The following is a 13,163-nucleotide window of genomic DNA, read 5'->3' as shown; positions in this document are numbered from 1 at the left end:
ACATAGCATCATGTCTTACCATGACAGGTTCCTCTCTGCTCCTAGGCTATCACAGTGGCTGGGAATTTTTCTCTCATGCTTCCATCTAAGAAAGTAGGGGTTTTTTAATGATAATTAATTTGGTTTTGCTTTCAATACATCCATTTTACAGATTGAGAATTCCAGAAACAGGGAATAGCTAAAACCATCACCTTAATCTCTTGGGTTACTAGGTATGGCCTGCTGCTACATGCAAGAATAAATACTGGATGCATGGACAGTCAACTTGCAGCAAGTGCCTGAAAAGCTGGAAGACTTTACTGCCCTTTTTCCTGCCACCTTCCAAAGGGAATTATCACAGAGCACCTGAATCACAGAGCATTGGAACCCATGTCAGTTGCTGCTAAGGTCAACAGCAGAATTTAAATGTTTTTAATGTCTGATCTGAGCTATCCCAAATGCTTTGCCTCCAAAAAGTGCTCAAGTGCTGTTCCCCAGCCTGAGTACCCTGGCAGTAGTGACCAGCAATAAACAGGGCAAAATGAGGGAGATGGGAGTGCAGGCTTGCTCCTTTCAGGAGCAGATATGAGCTGATGTATCTTAGTTTAAATACTCCACCCTTGTGTAAATAGTGATCAGCAAGAACAACTACTCTGTCTCACAAGATATTTGTTTTGCTACGCTCTGGTTTTGGCTAGGAAGCCTCAGAGTCTTCTGCCCGACATGACAGAAACTACTTTTCATTTGCTCCATGCTCTGTAATCTCAGCATTTCTTCACCAGCTATCAAACATGCATCTCTATTCTTAATTTTCATTTCCACACATAAATTGTCTCTTCAGTACCCTCTGCTGTCCATTCAATGCCATGTCACTCTCAGAAGAGCCTTGCTGCAGAGGTTTAAGGTAGAAGCATATTTTTCCATCCCATTTCATTTAATTGAGGAAAGGGCACAGGTGCCCCAGCAGTCTGTACAAGTGATGGAGGGAGCCAGGAACCTCTGAAATGCAGTAGAGCTCTTCTGAGATCTGAAGTGCCTGTAAGAATTGCCCATTTCTCCCCACTGATGATACATCCCCTAAAAAAGGTCTCTACTATGTGCCTAAAGGCAGATGATATGAATTTGGGCTCAGGTGACTCACACAGTTCAGTCTCAAATAAATAAAGAGGGAGTTCAAACAAACTCTCTGGCCACAGAACACATTCCTTGGGATTTTTGAGAACCTCAACACATTTGGTGAACAACACTTGAGGAACTAAATGGGCTAGGTCAAACCATAGTAAAATCAATGAATGCTGCCAAATCTCTCCATTATTTCTACAGATACCCTTATCCCACATAATGAATCTCCAGCTCAATCCACAGTTACAGTAAGCTCCCTGGGATCAAGGCTTGGAAGCCAGAATAAGGATACATATAAGCCTGTAGGAATCTGGAAACGGGAAGAAGAGGCTTATAAATCAATCTAAAAAGGTCTAAGAATGTCATAGAATATAGGAGTGATTATCATCATAATGAGGTTGCAAACAAAATTTTGCTCTAAGGACATGTTAGAGTGGGGGGGGAAAAGCCCAGAAAGCACATCATTGAGGCTATGGAATCAAAAATAGTTGAATATCATGCTAGTCACATCATTCTTGGTATGGTAATGGCTATGGAAACCAGTATGCAAATATCTGCATGGAGCAACAAGTTCTACATAACCTTTGCAATTTTTAAACAATTAATTGAATCTCCTAGGGAGACATAGGTTCAGTTATAGTGAGAGACTGCCTTCTTTAGCTCAGTTTACATCTATCAGAATCTAGCTAGCCAACCACATGTTGGTACTTAGCTACCTGAACAGCAGTACAATAAAAAAGCAATTGCTTTAGTTAATAGCATCCCACTCCACTTTCTTCATACGTTCAATCTCTCCCCAGCTACCAGTTTCTTTTGATCACTCCCTTAACTCTACATCTGAATTTTAGAAACACAGCTGCAGAAAATCTCATAATAAAGTGGAAGTAGGTTCCAGCCGCTCAGCAATGATGTCAGCCTTTGTTTTGGCTGAATACTATCTCCTATAGATGCCAGACTGTATAAGGCACACCCCAGAATCCAACCTGGTTTCTAAAGGAGTTCCTTACTTTTAATTATCTATGGGAAAACCACAATGTCTTGTAAGGAAAAAAAAACATTATCTGAACACCTACTGAACCACAGACAATTCAATTTAACCTTAGAGACAAACTAAGCTTAGTGTTCACTTATACCCATGTCCCTCTCCAGGAGTCCAAAAATTTCCACCTCTTGTCCTTTCACAGATACAGTCCAGCAAGCAACATTGAGGCACCCATATGTAGAGAACATAATGTGGCCAAGGGTCTCCACCAGACTGCTCTGTAATGTGACCTAAGTAAGGCACACTGTCAAGATTTGTCACGTACCTTCTGCACCAATAGACACAAGTTTCACTCCTTTGCTGGCAATGTAATCCAGAGCTTTGTTGACATTAGCAATTTTATGGAAGCGCATCTTCCCTCTGTCTGGTTTCGGTAGCCTTTCCCCTGCAGAACAACAAATTTAATGTGATTATTCTTAAATACACCTTGCTACAGACATAAAAGTGATTAGAAATCAAGAGTGGATGTTCCCTAACACTACCTAAAAGTCAGCAATTATTTTAATGGGTATTTTTCTGAAAAAATGCCAAAGAGGTTTGGATCAAACCCTGAAAAGAAAATTCAAATGTTGAAGCATCTGATTTTGATCTTTCTGATATAGCAGTAAAACCACAGTAAAATTTTTGTTTGTCCTAAACATCTGGAAGATATTTGTACTTTTTCCTACTCCACTTCTGGTTTATTGCTACTGTCTGTTACAGTAGCTGAATATTAAGAAGGCAAAATGTTGTCAGAGCTCATCATCCTTATCTGCCAGACTGTAAAGAGAGGCTGGATTCTATCCAGCAGATCAGCCATAGCATCCTTACACATCTGACCCAGAATGATGGCTTTTAACAACCTCATCCAGCACAGCAGAGCTCATTTCAGGGCTGATGTGTTTGAACAAACTTATCTTTTCAAATGATCACAAAGACTAATAATTTCAAAAGAGATTGTCCATTTCATGAAGAATGATCATTCAAAGAATTTCTTTCCACACTGAAATCTCCAGCAAAAATCTAAATTGTCTTGTGTATTTGTTGCTCGAGCTATTCCCTTCCCATTAAGGGACATTCTGATCTTGCCTTGGAGACTGCCCCTTTGAATAATGCATAATAAGAGGGGCATAGTGAGTTTACATCAGTTAGCAAAAGTTCTTGAATGCTCCACTCTTTTGAAAAATGAGACCTTTTATTTGTGACTAAATATTGACCTAGGCGCGCTTTAGGCGCTCACTTTTGAAAGTGTTGGTACAACCAATAAAGTCATTAAAAGCAAAGCAAAATGTTTATGCTAAAAGCAGAATAAAATGCATTTGTAACCTATGTGTAAAGGCTTTTTAAGTGTTAGGGGCTAAGACAAGGTCCTCAATGTTTTTGGTTTGTCCAGCACCACTGTTATGTCAATGAATACCTTGATACATTGCAATATCCTGGAACACAGGCACAAACCAGAAAATTCTGGAGACAACCAAAAAGCAGAGCTTCTTTTCCCCTCCTTTTTGCTTTACAGTGTGTTTCATCTCTCACTTTTCAGTCTACTTAGAGTTTGTGTTCACAGTTTTGAATCGTTAGCAATTTAAGAGTGTTTCAGTTCATGTGCTGTAAATACACAGAAAACTTTATTTTAGCTAACCTGAGATAACTTCCAAGAGGAGCATCAGTTTGAGGCCATTTCTGAAGTCCTCTTCAATGTTCTCAATCTGTGTGCCTGCTTTCCTGAGGTGGGAATTGCACCAAGCTGTAAACGTCTGTAAGAGCAATTAAAAAAAAAATTCTTATCAACAACTTATCAATACTTATTTCCAAACAACTGCTAAGCCATCTGAGTAAATACTGCATCTGAAATTTGGATGTCCAGCTCCCATTCACTCTATACATGTTGCCAAGTACAAAATTCTTACCCCGGATGTTCATGAAGATGCAAAGAATTTCTTGAATAGAAAAAATTTTGTGCTAGATTCTGCTTGCAGATGCATCTCCAGACAGAAGTTCTACACATAAAGGCAAAACTTGGACAGAGATGCAGATACTTAAGTTTGCAGGGAAAAAATGACCACAAAAGCAACCATGGATATTTTTGTGTCCATAGCAAGTAACCAAGTCTGCTTTTACTTGCAGAGGTGAAAAGCAGAACTAATTCCATTGCAGAGGTCATATACATGTTACCTTTTGTACGAATGAAGTCAAAACATAGGCTACTATAAAACTTAGTAGTTAAATTAGTCTGGTTTTAAATATCCATTACTTACATCTCAGCCTTCTGACAAATGGTCCTTGCTTTTCAGCGTTTGTTACAATACATAAAGCAAGTTTGTATTTACTAGGTATTTTAGCAGCTGTTTAGTTATATAACAAAGTCACTGTTACAGAATATTTTTAGTAAATTAGACCTCAGCTTTTTAAAATTGTCAGATATTTGGAATTCCCCTTCTTTTGCTACATCAAATTTGCAGTTTTAAAAACATTTAGTTCAAATAATTAGAAAGAAACAAGATATATGCCAGTTGTAAATAAGAAATTCCCTTTGGCCTTCTTTATTCTTGCCTGTTTCCTTTGGACTATTTAATTTCTGTTCTCTCAGAAACAGAATAAGGAAGGCCAGTAGATTAAGACAAAGATCTCCCCTGGAATCAAATTGTAAAAATTCTAGACAGATTTGATACCTTAATAAAACATGGACTGAACTTCGCCAAGTGGTCTAATCTTAAAAAAGCAACTTTTTGTTAAGAATAACATTGTGACTATTGTTGGGCTTGACTCAGTTTCTGTGAAGAATTGATGGGCAGCTTACTGGGCTCTTTTCTCAGTGCTCCTACACTGAAAGGAACAGCTTCCTTTTGTCATCTTCTCCTGTTGAATCGAAAGGAAGCAAGAAGTGCTATGGATATGGCAGAGCTGTGCAGTGAAATCCCTAATTCTAGGAACCCAGAAAAAAGAGGAGAGAGAAGAAAATACTGGAAGTGTTTCTGGGCAGAGGTCCATGTTGATGTGCAGAGGATGAATTGTAGGTAGGAATGTGAGTTGTTCTGTGTGCACATAGGGATAAATCAGGTTGCAGGTGAAGCATATCTGCAAACACATTTTAATAAAGAGATGTTAGCTCCCATTCAGGAAAGCAGAACACTCCTCATTTTAAGGTAAATAGCTTTACTGAGTTCATGAGAGACCTGAAACCAGAGCATCCCAATCCTCACAGCACAGATTGTAGGCACCTCTACCATCAGGGCATGACATGATGGAGTGTGAGGATGGCATTTCATTTGGATCATTATAGGGTTAGGATCCAGTTTACAAGACTCATTTGTCTGCCTCAAGCAGTATCTTGTTTTGGTGGTATGTATCTCAAAAGGTTTAGCACTACATTAAGTCAGTTGCAAACATTAAAAATTATTACAAGCTTCTTGTAAGGAATAATACTATGGCAATACAGAAAAAAAAAAGCTGAAGGCACTCAAGGGTAAATACACATGAACCTTGCATGGCAATTTGGCAATAAATATTAGAAATCTGAACCTTTAAATAAATTAGCATTTCATTAATTAGGCTTAAGTGATGGACATGTGCTTATTTGCAGATGCTATTACAGTTTGTAGAACTGTTCCAAGCACACCATAACAAACTTGGAGAGGAAGTTGGAGAAAAACCTCAGCCATTTCCATCTCTTCTTTTAGATATTTATGGTAAATGTTCACCTGGTACCACTCAAGTAAATGAGTTTTCCTCATTTTTCATTTAATTATGAGTTTAATGGCAGCAACCCCACTGAGTGAGAAGTCTTAAAATAGGAATCTGATGCCTACTGTGAAGAAGGTTACTTCTCAGTTTCTTAAGAAGAAAAGGATCTTGGCACTTAGCTCATATACATGCATATATATATATATATATATATATATATATATATATGAATTAACTTACTTGATGCTGCACTAATAGATACAAAACATAAGTTTTATCCAAAGATCACAAAGTTTTCAAATAATTTAAATAATTTCTTTTGAAAATTGACATTTTTATGGGACTGAATTTCCTTAGAGACAAATGGTTTTCTAGTGTCATTCTTTCTATGCAGACAATAATCAGCCTATGTTGCTGTGATATACACAAGGAAAAGATGCTGCTACTGCTGAGTCAAACTGTTTTCAAGAAATAGTTTGATGACAGAGTGGTTTTTATGATCTGCTTTTCTATATTTGCAGGTTATTTAAGATTCTTTCCAGTTGTATTGCATTTGTAGCATTTTGAAGGATAAACTTGGAATTACCACAAGGCCTCCATCAATGAGATAAGAAGTTCTGCTGAAGCACTCTACTGTGATTGGAGTCTTTTAGACCATCTGTATCTAGATAGTTTTGATTACCTTCTATATCTAGAATAAGAGAGTTACATCTTTTATTTAAACTACAGTTGCTCAGTTTTCTGTTTTACCAGTGCCCCAGGCCATGCCTTGGTGCTGTCTGTCCCCTTCCAACAGTTGTCCTGTGCCTCATGGAAATGCCACTGCACTTCACAGCAGAATCCTGGTGTGTGGCTTCTGAAGCCTGGTGCCTTCCAAACTAGCTTGTTTCTCCCTGGACTAAACATGGTTATAGAAATGATTCTTACAGAAGTGTTAGCTTTGTTTCAGTGATGAAATTTATTAATGACTGCATGAAGGCTACTGCACGATTTAACTTGCAGATTTTAACAATTTCCTCAATCCACATTTTATTTAACCCTCATCCCTGCAATACCACTTGTTCTCACTGCTTTGGCTTTAACTAACAATTCTATTCATAGTTATTGAGAAACAATTCAAAGCACGTTCAAGTCCTGGAGATCAAGATACAGCCAGCATACAGTACCCTGGAAATTTGTAATCCATTGGGATTTAAAAGCTATTAAATGACTTAGACAAAGCAAATTCCTTTTTCTGCTGAGCTGTACAGAACATTTCAGAGTATCAAATTGCCCAGAGAAACAAAGCAGGACTTAAGGCACCAAGCTGAATACCAGGCAGAACACAAATAAATGTCTACAAAGCTACACATTTCTTTTTAGGTTTTATTTACCCTACATGGCTCTATAAATTGAAAATATAAATAAATAAAATTTTCTCTGTTCAAAGTTTGTTATTACAAAAGAAAGTTTGCTAATGTTCTGAGAAAAGAGGATGCAGGGCAGGAAGCCAAAGAACTTGCAGTCCCACAGGTGAATGTTCTCTTAATGCATCATTAATTGTCTACTGCTGTCACAGGTCTATTTTGAAAGCAGTAACTCCAGGAAAGAGAATGCAGTTTATGTTCTATGCCCACTTAGCCTCCTTGTGAAGACTGCCAATAGCATATTTTCCACAATTCACAGATCTGTGATGGCAAAGTGTATATCTATGGGGGAAAAACCCTTACCTGGTAATTTACTCAGGTCACTTCATTTCACAATTCTCTGACAAATAAAATTGCAACCCAGGGGCAGGAAAAGGATATATCCCTAATTAACTATCAATCAATAATTAATGCCAAAAAAAGAAAAGGGTATGCCCAATTTGTACAAATATTTTTTACACAGACACAATGAAAGACACGCAGGGAAAAATGGTGCCTTTGAGATATGAGTTGTCCTACGGCTCTGCGAATGTCCACGTGTCCTTCTTATGTGTGTGTAATAATAATTTGCTTTTGATAGTGGCACAAAGCCAGAAAACAAGATGCTATGATAACAAGTTTCACACGTGCATGGAATAATATGGATAAAGACAACTGAGAAAGCAACAGTCACCACACCCTCCAACACTGGTGAGTCAAGACAATTGTTCCACCTCCTGCAGACGTAAAGTAAATTTCTAGTTTGGTGCCGACAGCGAGTCCATAATGAATATTGCTAAAGCAGCAGCAGAACTTGTGTGCACAGGAGATACACTTGCACTCAGAATTGGAATTCAGAAGTAGATCCAGCCTAATGAAGCACTGGGACCTGTATCCTATTTAGTACATATATCTCATATCAAGGCTAACTCTGCCTTTCACTCACTCCAACTCAAATCAATTTCTGTCTGCTATAGTATTTATAAGTGTTCAAAATTAATATTTATTTCAAAAGCCGTGTGTCTGCTTGTCTGTACCCCTATCAGTAGCCTAAGAAAGGCTATTTGCTCAAAGAAATAATTTGGTTTTACTTGAATTGGAAATTTAATATTTTCTGGTTTCTAAGGAAAACAGAAGCACAATTTGTTTTTCCTGGACCTTAAATTCTAATAACTAGAGCAAGAGAACTCACCTGACTAAAATTAACTTCAAATACAAACATTCAACACATCTGTTTACATACGTATTATCCTGAATTATTTCAGTCTGATAGAGCTGTTTCTTTAAACTGATTTACAGCCCTTCTTCTAAAGGGCTTTTCCTCTCTCTTTGTGTTGGCTGAGGGTCTTCATTACTTCTAGGCTAAATGGGATGCAGTGATTCACTCTGCAATTATACAGAACATTACTGGGCTCTGAGTGCATGACAAGGGTGTTACAGAAGGAGCTCTGCCAGAACATTCCCAGTAGGCCAGACTGAGGTTTCCCCTTGAAGAATTTCCCATCTGACTGTTATCCATGTTTTAAAATATAAGTTGAACTTGCAACATGATATCCTAACTCCTGTGTCCACAGCATGTTCTGATGCCTGCAGAATCAGGGGTTTTCTCTGGACTTAGGATACAGTCTGTGTTGGCCCTCCTTCTCTTGACTGTTTATTCTGTTACCAAAGGAGGCTGGAAGGTGAAATGCAGCAGAAAATTTTTAAAGCAGCACTTTTAAACTAGCTTGATGTAAACCAATAACGACACAGGGTATCTTTAGCTGTTCCTAGAGCATCTAGAGCAGCTATACTTGTATACATGCATGAGTATATTTTTATGAATTGAAAAGAAATAAAATCTTCTATTTTAGCTGTTGGATTTAATTAGTATTAACTGTTCCCTTGCTCTACTTTTCCCTTACAGTGGAAACCTAAATACATTGACATATGTTAGTGAAATAACTAGAATAACAGCAGAGGTGCTTCACCAGTACAACTGGATCACATGAGAACACCAGGAAGCAACGTGGGATTTTAACACCAAATGTACCAGAGCATAGCAACAATTCAAGTGAAGCAGAGGGAAAATATTGTGAAGGATGGCATGAAGGTTAAGGTAGGGGAAATGTTTAGCATATTCCAAAATGGTATTAAAAGGAAACCCTTAAATCACAGGCACCATGTCAAAGCAAAATTCCTGGGAATGCCAGAAAGGATAAGCACAGAACCATCTCACAATGGAAGTGAATAGAAGCTTCATCACAAGTACCCCAAACCCAAAGCTGGGGTAAGCCCTTCCTGCTCCAGCACATCCACCCATATAGCTGAACAGATGGTGTCAGATATGATCTGCTGGCACATTCTGCACTGTCAGCAGATTTGCTCTACTAACTCAGGGAACTTCCTTCCAGTCCCTTAGTTTTATCACTCACAGGAGAAGTCACCAAAGGGATGCATTCATCACACAGGACTTTGCACACATCTTATTGGCACTCTGCGTTTTGCTTGCATGGAAGAGCCTGGGGAGCCCTCAGTCCTTGCAAAGCAGGTGGCCTAATCCCATGTGAGTCTAGGGTTTCCTGTAAAACATGCAACTCCCTCCAGTACTGAATGACTGCACGTCTGTTTTACAGTGATCACTATTACCAAAAAAACACCCAGAGCATGTAAATAGCCCTTGAAGAATAATTTGGCAAGGTTGAACCCTGAGCAATGTCAAGATTATTAAGCCTTTTGTTACAAAGTGAGTGACATTAGTTCTTTCTTTCAGAGGAGACAACAGAGAAAATGTTTGTTTTCCCAGTGGTCTAAACTGCAAAAAAAAAAACCTCAGGTGGTAGCAAGTTGCATGGAAAATTTAGTATGGATCACTGGCTCCATTATCCTCACCTCAGCCCTTTTTTCTTAACAAAAGAACAGGAAGGAAAGGAAGGAAGCTGAGAGGTTTCACAAGGTCTTTAAAGAGGGTAAAACAGTTAAAATATTGCAAAGTTTATTAGGAGCAGGCAGATATCTTTATTGGATCACCTGAGATAGATGGAAAAGGCAGAGAAGTTTTAGGCACATAAGCCCATCTTGACATGCAAAAGAGAAACCTCAGGCATAAATGTGAAAATTTAGGCAAGTGTTCAGACAACTCAGAGCTTTGATGGACCATCAATATAATGCTTCAACAGCTCTATTCTCTGAAGGAAGCCCCTTCCTTTTTCAATACCATTGATGACACTCATTAAGAAATGTTTGAGAAAGCATCTGTAAAATCCAACTATGTGACTTCTCAAAATACATGCAGTACCATAGGGTTGCCTGTTGGAGTATTTTTTCAATTTAAAATTATTCTGCCTATTCAAAATGTATTTTCAAACAAAAAAATGATATTTCAGAAGTGAGAAGATATGCAATATCAAAAATTCCATTTGAAACTAAAAGGTACTTAGGATCCATAGGAAAATGTTCGTCTAAATCTACTTTTAATTTTTGGAATTTCAAGCATCATGCATGTAAGAGATGCCTACTCAGAAAAATAACACAGAAATAAAAGATGTAGGGATCCTATGAAAACCTTTAGTAAAAGCATGGGTATGGTTTTATCTTGCATTATAAAAATAGTAAGATTTTTTACTCATTCTTATGTTTACAACAATTGCAAGCGACCCAATTTGTTAAGGTGAAGGAATTAGAAAGACAAAGGGACTGTCAGGTGGAAAAAAACCCCACTCCTGTCTGCTTCTGATGTGTTCTCTGAATTCTGAATATTTTTTAACACACTCCTATCATCTAAGCAGACCAGAATGGTTTGTGAAAAATTTGCATGTGGCAATTTGAATAAAAAAATGAGAAACACAGTCCTACAAAAGGTCTGGCATATTTTGTTTACATGGAAGTGGGAAACTAGGTAATTAAGCATCAGCTTCTGCTAAACCCAATTTATATTAAATTAAACTTCCAAGGACAAGCAAGTAAAACTAACATTGTACTACAGTTCTAAGCCTGCATTTATGTACACACACATCCTCTGCTCATGACTTTATCTAGACTCTAGCCATTGGTCCTAGTTGCACTGGTTAAGCCAAAGTATTTTAAAGCTCCTCCACCCAGACTCTACAGAGGCAAATCTCTTTTATTTCTTGTACCTGAATCAGTTGCAATAGCAGCCAACTATTTATCAAAGGGGAAAACTAAACACAAAACCGTAGTGGAAAAAAAAAAAAAGGGTGTTTATTCCTACTAATGGTGAGTAGTAGCCCACTCTAAGTGGAAGGGATTATTAAACAGACTTCTGTAGGCATCTGCCCTGAAGCATTTCCTATATAGCCCTTTACTTACTCATATGGATAACAGAACAGGGTGCATGCTTATCACATTTGAGTAAGACAAAAAAACGATGGCTCTGCAAGCATGTTTCATGTCAGAGCTACAATTCAAACTAATCTTAACAAATCAGTGAAATAACTTGAAGAAAGCCAGATTCAGATAAGCAAGAAGTCTCGATTCTCCCAATCGTACTTTCTATGATCTTCATGGAAGATTTATATCCTAACAGACATCTACACTGCAGCTGTGAAAAGGGAGAATATCAAGAAGACAGCTTTTCCTGCCAGACTGTGTCCTGCCAGGTAAGTGATCCAAAGACTACAAAAAAAGAAGTCACTCAGCAGAAAGCAACTCCCTTGTAGGAATCCAAGCACTTGGCAAGCAAAAGGTAGCTGTAAATTTTGTTCCTGTCAGGGTGTCCTTTAAGTGGTGATCCCCATTTCCATCCTCTATTTTCATATGACCCTCTAATTTCCCTTAGCAAAAAGAAACCTAATATTGGAGACTTGTCAGTGATATTAAAGAAAAAGAAAAGATGATGAAGACAGAGAACAATAATGAAACAAAGCTGAAGAAATAGAGGGTAGAGGGAGAGTCAAAGTCAATAGGCAAAAGAGTGTTTATGGGAAACTAAACAAACCAAAAAAAAAAAAATGAAAATGGATTCCATTATTTGTTTTATGGGTAAACACTTTTCCTGAGGTCTGTATCATCATCCTTGAGAAGAGACCCTGACACTTGTGTTTTCTCCCCAGCTTTGCAACAGCCTTTAAGGCACTTAAGACAGGAATTTTTAAAATATTTTTACTGTCTTAAATGCTGAGCAAATTATGACCCATGATTGCTCACAAGGGACTATAATCCTTTTCACAACAATACAGAAGTGGGATGCTGAAAAGCACTCAACTATGGCTAAATGTTAGCCATAGCTGAGTGCTTTTCAGCATCCCACTTCTGTATTCAAGGATAATAATAAACCCTCCATAATCCACAGCACTATTTTGTGCGGAAATTAATAATTGTTTTTGAGATGCTGAAACACTACCCTGAAAAAAAGCCAAATAAAGAAGGAGTAGCAAGAGAGATTAGAAAGTTGACAAAACTATAAATGTCTTGTAAATAGAGAATTGTGAAAAAATGAATCAAAACCAGAACCAACTCTGAACAGACAGAAAACAATACATAACAACTATCAACATCTTCAGTATCTGTACACTGTCATCCAACATTAATTCTGCATTTAAAAACCAAGTTGAGGTTTTTAGTATAACCAGTTACCTATTACTGTAAATCTAGTTACATGCTAGTTATTCTTCTCTCCTTAAACTCTTTAGTGAATGTGCCAGCCTTTCCAGCATGGAGCAAGAAGTAGCTCAGGGAATGGTTAAGAATAGCAATGACTGTGAGTAACCCCACAGATGCAATCTGAGAAAGTATTTTCACATACAGGAATTTTTTTAGCTTTCACCTCTAGAATGAAAAGTCACTGTCCCTACCTCTCACTAATAAGGTCAGTTTTGGGCACCTCCAATGAAGCTGCCATTTCTGGTGGTTTAAGTGATGGGGACACCTGTCCCTCTGAGAGCTAAACTGAGCCTACAACTCACCTCATAGATATTACCAAACAGTCTGCATGTGTTAGCAACCTTGTCACTTACTCACCTGGCCTGGGTTCAAAA

The 13,163-nt window shown here is 38.0% G+C and overlaps 1 protein-coding gene across 4 annotated transcripts in view; it reads right to left on the bottom strand.

The window, feature by feature from the left end:
* The window catches only part of ACTN2 (actinin alpha 2), a 65,861-nt gene that overhangs the window by 39,140 nt on the left and 13,558 nt on the right, over positions 1 to 13,163 (bottom strand). For 3 of the 4 annotated variants that reach the window (XM_066545668.1, XM_066545669.1, XM_066545670.1), the window contains exons 2-3: positions 3,762 to 3,876; positions 2,409 to 2,528 (exon numbers count right to left, since the gene is read on the bottom strand). In XM_066545668.1, the coding sequence (XP_066401765.1) occupies positions 2,409 to 2,528; positions 3,762 to 3,876 (235 nt within the window). Of the gene's footprint in view, positions 1 to 2,408; positions 2,529 to 3,761; positions 3,877 to 13,163 lie in introns of those variants that run through there. The other variant, XM_066545671.1, reaches the window with a different exon arrangement.

The sequence above is a fragment of the Molothrus aeneus genome, chromosome 3 (assembly GCF_037042795.1).
Source record: "Molothrus aeneus isolate 106 chromosome 3, BPBGC_Maene_1.0, whole genome shotgun sequence".
NCBI lineage: Eukaryota > Metazoa > Chordata > Aves > Passeriformes > Icteridae > Molothrus > Molothrus aeneus.
This window is presented reverse-complemented; position numbering and strand designations above follow the sequence as displayed.